Source organism: Lipotes vexillifer, unplaced genomic scaffold (assembly GCF_000442215.2).
Source record: "Lipotes vexillifer unplaced genomic scaffold, Lipotes_vexillifer_v1.1 scaffold977, whole genome shotgun sequence".
Lineage (NCBI taxonomy): Eukaryota > Metazoa > Chordata > Mammalia > Artiodactyla > Lipotidae > Lipotes > Lipotes vexillifer.
Window position 1 is genome coordinate 745,144 of NW_006783088.1, and position 6,367 is coordinate 751,510.

The 6,367-nt window shown below is 38.3% G+C and overlaps 1 protein-coding gene across 2 annotated transcripts in view; it reads left to right on the top strand.

Moving 5' to 3' along the window:
• LPXN (leupaxin) overlaps nt 1–6,367 on the top strand; it is a 48,304-nt gene that overhangs the window by 8,750 nt on the left and 33,187 nt on the right. For both annotated transcript variants that reach the window (XM_007455689.1, XM_007455688.1), the window contains exon 3: nt 4,893–4,939. In XM_007455689.1, the coding sequence (XP_007455751.1) occupies nt 4,893–4,939 (47 nt within the window). The remainder of the gene's footprint in view (nt 1–4,892; nt 4,940–6,367) is intronic.

Sequence of the window (6,367 nt, forward strand, 5' to 3'; positions counted from 1 at the left end):
TCTACTAAGGAGCTATTGTCTTTGTTCTCACTGTGAGATTATAGCCATAGATTCCTAACTGATCCCCTATCCTGACCGCCCCCCTGCAATTTATTCTCCAAAAGCCAGCCAGGATAATCCTGTAAAACTTAAATCAGATCATCTTATTCTTCTACTCAGAACCCCAAGATGAATTCTCATCTCATTTGGAATAAAAGCCAGTCTTTACACTGACTTTATGGGGTGACCTACGTCTTGGTTCCCTTGGAAGAGCCTGGGTTTATGCTTATTTTCTTGACATCCTATTACTGACTTTACCTTTTACCTCAGATTTTCCTTTTTTTGTGTGTGTGAAATTTTTAAAATTAGTATTTGCATTACAGTAAACCAGCATGGATTAATAGACCTCCATTTGGTTCTTCTGGCTTCTCTCACAGTCTCATGTAGTAGCATATAAAACACACGTGCAGTGAACAGAGTTCTTATTTTATTGTAGCTGGATCTAAAAGCTAATGACCACTTGTCTCTCATTTCCTGATCCTGATAAGACAAAATCTAACTGACAGCTCCCTTTGAAGGATAATATGCAAGATGCTGGCTGTTAAAGCTAAGAGTTCAAGCACAGCCGTCAGGGGCAGCTAACTCCTCTGGTCTTAGGTGGTGGCAGGAAAAACCTTGAGGTTTTTTTTTTCCCCTGATGGCCACTTGGTATAGCACCACTCATGCTGTGCTATGGTCCATGTGGTGGTCTGTGAGATGCAGGGAGCCTCTTCAGGGTCAGAAAGAAATATGGGAAATTGTGACTTAAGGTCATACAAGTTGTGTCTAGGAAATAGAGGCTGAGCATTCTTGCCATAGAGTACAGTATAATCTAAATGTTCTTGTTAAATCAGTTTTGTCACTAATTGTATATTAAAGCTATAACTGTTAGTTTTATTATTTGGTAATGCTTTTAAATTTTGCAACAAACGCTTTCAGCAGCATCTGGCTCAAACCAAAACCAAAACTGCACGTTTAATTGTCTCAAGAAACTTGATGATGGGACTTCCCTGGTGGTGCAGTAGTTTAGACTCTGCACTCCCAATGCAGGGGGCCTGGGTTCGACCCCTGGTCAGGGAACTAGATCCCACATGCATGCCGCAGCTAAGAGCTCGTGTGCTGCAACTCAGGAGCCCATCTGCTGCAACTAAGACCCAGAGCAACCAAATTAAAAAAATAATAAAATAAAATAAAGTTGATAATGGATGTGTAATCTAAGTATTTCGACCCCTGGGAACTAGATCCCACATGCATGCCGCAGCTAAGAGCTCGTGTGCTGCAACTCAGGAGCCCATCTGCTGCAACTAAGACCCAGAGCAACCAAATTAAAAAAATAATAAAATAAAATAAAGTTGATAATGGATGTGTAATCTAAGTATTTGTTAACATTTACCATCCACTGTGGGGGGAATCGAATTATCACTGTCCATTTGAAAACCACAAGACACAAATATGGGGAAGAAGCATCAGGATCTACTTCAAAAATTAATGTCTAATTTAGGAAGAATGGGCCAGCAGATGATAATTCAATATGTGAAGCTGCAGGAGGTATGTTCACATGTCATTGAAAAGCACACCTTTCCATTTGGATCGAATTACTCTTCTAAATTAATTTTGCTCATTTTCAATTCCAAGTTTTCCTGTGCTTGTAAGTAAAGTGAATTGGTGATGATTAATTAATTGATTCCCTTTGCAAGCCATCAAATAATACCAGATTAAATCAATTAGAGACCTCAATTAGAAAATTTAATTTCAAAATGGTTTGATTTTTACATCCGAATCAAAGCAAAATATTTAGAAGTTCATTCTTTTGTCTAAAATGAGATTGTTAATGCCATTGTAGATTTAGTTGAAAAGTTCAACAATGGAGATAAAATGTTGTTTTGGGGGGGTGATAATACTAATACAGATTTTGGTGGAGCAGAGCATAGTGGTAAAATCAATGTTCTTACATACTTAAAAGCCTACAGAGCAGATATGTACTTGGAATTGGTTGTGATATGCACAAAATTCATGACTGCATCCAAATAAGCTTTAGTATTCCACCAATCAAAATAGAAACTGCAGTTGTTAAAATTTACAAATTATATATGTATGTATGTTTGTACACAATCAGAGTATATATATAGCTCATCTACAAAACTTTTCTGACAGAAGCTCCTGTTGAATGTAAAAATATATTAGCATGGCTGTATGTATTTTCTCTCTTCATTGCCTGTGAGCCTGAGCCTTTGAAAAACCACTTTGTAAAGCAGCCTAAATTTAGGCCACATTATGTGCAAAATCAGTTGGAAATATTTAATCAAATTATTCAATGAATGTAGCATGAAAAGTCAGCTTTTGAAGTTTTTAGCAAGTTGCAATTATGTGAAACAAAGCTTACAAAAAGGAAGAAGCTCAGATTTCTCCCTACAAAAGCCTGGGAGGAATTCAGCAAATCAAAAGATGAGAGTTGAAACGGTTTAATTACCTAACTTGAAAATCGTGCTTTGGAAACATCTTGACTTTGATGGACCTCCTGATCTTAATTGGATAAATTTATATTCCCACCAGAATGGGATGAAATTGTAAAGGCCTGTAATTTTGCAGTATCTACATTTGATGAAGTGTTAAAAGGCATCACAAATAGAGACAATTTAAGAGCTCTGTCCTGTAAAAATATTATTGAAGAAAGGTGGGCCGAATGGAGGCAGAAATACAGCACATGTGAAAATATTGGAGCTGAAATAATTACACATTTTAATATAAAAAACAGAATTCAGGGCTTCCCTGGTGGCACAGTGGTTGAGAGTCCGCCTGCCGATGAAGGGGACACGGGTTCATGCACCAGTCCGGGAAGATCCCACATGCCGCGGAGTGGCTGGGCCCGTGAGCCATGGCCGCTGAGCCTGCGCATCCGGAGCCTGTGCTCCGCAACGGGAGAGGCCACAACAGTGAGAGGCCCGCGTACCGCAAAAAAAAAAAAAAAAAAAAAAAAATTGAATTCAGAGTATCTTCCATTTAGCAGAATCTGCTCTGAACTTATAGGTTCATCAGCATCTGGAGAGAGTATTTTCTCAGTTGAAACTGTTATGGGCTATGGAGAAGCAGTGTCAACAATTTCAAATATACTAACCCTAAAATGAAGCTTTGTAGAAATTGCAATTGTATAAAAAATATAAAAATAAATAAGATCATATTGAAGAGAAAGACATTTTTCAGAAAAATTTTCACATCACAATGTTAAAGGCAACAATGGCTAAGTAGCCAATTAAGGTATATATAAATATATCTATATCTCAAGAATAATTATTTACTTATGCTATTTTTAAATGTTTCAATAATCAATATGAAAGGTTTAAAATTTTTTTGCTTTCATGTTCATAGCTGTGTGTCATTTAAAAATATTCTAGAAATTTTTATTTTGAATAGAATTAGTTTATTGGCTCACCAATATAATAAAATAAAATTGTTGGTCCATAAATACATATTTTAAAAATTAATGTAATATTAATTATTTTTTAGTCCCCTCTTTCACTCTCAAAGGTGTCCCAGTTTGAATAATGAATTATATGGTCACCCTACTTGCATGACTTGGTCCCTTATACTCTTTGCCCCTGTCTCACTGGTTCACTCACCTCCTATCTGTTCCATAGATGCTGCAGGGTGCTGTCTATCTGGATCATGTTACCCTTGATATCTGCATGCTTCCCTCACCCCCTATAAGCCCTTGTCCAAGTGCCCCTTTCTCAGTGAGTCCTGCCCCAACCATATTTATAAATGCCATCCCTCCCCCATTTCTTATCTCCTACCCTTCATTAATTTTTATTATTTTTTTACATATTAATTTATTATCTGTCTCTCACCACCATAATGTAAGGCTCAGGAACCATTTCTGTTCCTTTGTTTTGTTTTGTTTGTTGACTCCTGCATCCCCAGCCCTGGCACATGACAGGCACTCAATAAATATTTGTTCGTGAAATAAACTACTGGCCAACTACCCTTCAGAGTCACTCATTATTTCTTTTGGTATGTTAAATTTAATTGTGTTATAGTCTTCCCCTAGACACCATTCTGTCTAGTTAAAGGGGCTTTGCTCTGACTCATTTTGTTTGTTTTATGGTTCTTTTCTGAGTACCATGACTTCTCTGTGTCAGTGCTTTTAGGGCAGGGAAGGGGACACCGTATTGGTTCACATGCCAGCTACTGTGCTTAGAATTTGGCCTTTCTCTGTGGGATGACTGGTACTCCTCTGCCTTGTGAAAAGAGATTTCAGAGATAGGCTAGTTATCGTCCCCTTTAGAAGCTAAAAACTTCTAACTCTGGGTGTAGATAAGTACCAACATTTTGTTTTTAATTATTTTATTGAGGTATAGTTGATTTACAATGTTGTGTTAATTTCTGCTGTACAGCAAAGTGATTCAGTTATACATATATATATGTATTCTTTTTTGTTTTCCATTATGGTTTATCACAGTGTGTGTGTGTGTGTATATATATATATACGTTTTTTTTTTTTTTTTTTTTTTTTTTGCGGTATGCGGGCCTCTCACTGTTGTGGCCTCTCCCGTTGCAGAGCACAGGCTCTGGACACGCAAACCTAGCGGCCATGGCTCATGGGCCTAGCAACTCTGCGACATGTGGGATCTTCCCGGACCGGGGCACGAACCCGTGTCCCCTGCATCGGCAGGCAGACTCTCAACCACTGCGCCACCAGGGAAGCCCCACAGTATATATTTTTTAACATCTTTATTGTAGTATAATTGCTTTACAGTGGTGTGTTAGTATCACAGGGTATTGAATATAGTTCTCTGTGCTATACAGTAGGACCTTGTTGTTTATCCAGCATCCAACAGAAAATTCATTCTTTCTTCTTTTTCACTTATATGTCTTAGGTGCAGCTCGTGTATACTACCAAAATCCAGGAGCCCCATGTCCACAGGTATTTTTAATTAAATATTTAAAAAATTAAGTTTATTGGATAATTGTTATCACCTGTGTTTGGACCATAATTTGCTTTGTAGGTGTTTATTATTAGAATTCCTACTACCCTCCCCCTCTTTCCATGATCTGTGAGCCGAGGTGGATTTCTGCCCAGCTGACTTGGCAGTTTCTCAAGGAGCCTGGCTTTTAGATGGGTTGTCCAGGCTGGTGGGCTCTGCTATTTCCTTTACCACCTGAAAAAGTGTAAATAATCCAAGTCACCACAGATGTTTTGGCCCAGCCATTTCAGATATCATGCTTCAGTTCACAAAAGAGAAAACACCTTAAGAAATTTCAGCAGGGGATGCCGACAAAATCAGACATAGGACCAGGGCTACACTAAAACAGTGTGTTTCCGTGGAAGATTAATGAATATATACTTCTTTCCATACTTGCTCAAAATTTGTTTAGTGGTGGAGGGATTTCCTTTTAATAAAAGTTACATATTGAAACAGATCCACTTACTAAATGATCTCTTCTGGCCAAAGCAGAATTGACAGTCTAAAAAAATTAAAAGGCCACTTTTCCTGTCTCTCTTCAGTTATAGCTTGCAATTTTTTTTAAAAAAGTGAGACAGCATTCTGGGAAACAAAGGGTTTAAAATGTAGATAGTAAAGGTCCATGCTTGGTGAAGAGTACTACACCACATATTATTTGGTTTCAGAATTGCAACCAATAGTGCACACGCGGTGTAAAAATAGGGAAGGACCTGTGCTATCTTTCGAAGTCTTTTTACAACTCCCCACTTTAAGTCACTTTCTACTTTGATGGGAGTGAAGCCAGTTTACTAATACATATGCCAGCTTATTACAGTTCTAGGAAGCTGCCTGGTGGGCGTGTCTCGTAGGCCTTCCTGTCTCTCACCCTTGTAAAAAAATGAAAACAAAGCAAAACAACAACAACAACAAAACAGTACCTGGTACACAATAGGCTCTCAGTTAATATGGATTTTTTTTTAAATTGAGAAAACCAAGACTTTAATGGAAATACTAATAAACACAGGAACGTATACAATGAGAACTAGCCCAACCAACAGCCATTTTCCTGTATATATGGCATTGTGATCAGTTGATGGCATGCCAATGGTAACTTATTGACACCCCCTCCTCTGTAGTACAAATCTGTGATCTATTTCCCATCAGACCCCTTTCTCCCTCTTCTTTTGTTCTGCTCTGTACTCCAGGGGAGCTGAACCCTGCAGGTTGGGTTTTCCAGGCTCCAGGGTCTGTAGGCTTTTACTGGTTTCAACCAATGGGAGGCACTGTGGAGAGACTGGAGGGTGAAAGGCAGGGAAATTTAGGGCCTTTGCTCCCCCAATCTCTCTCTCCACAGTGTCTCTGTCAGCAGTTATATCTACTTTTTTTTTTTTTTTTTTTTTTTTTTCTTT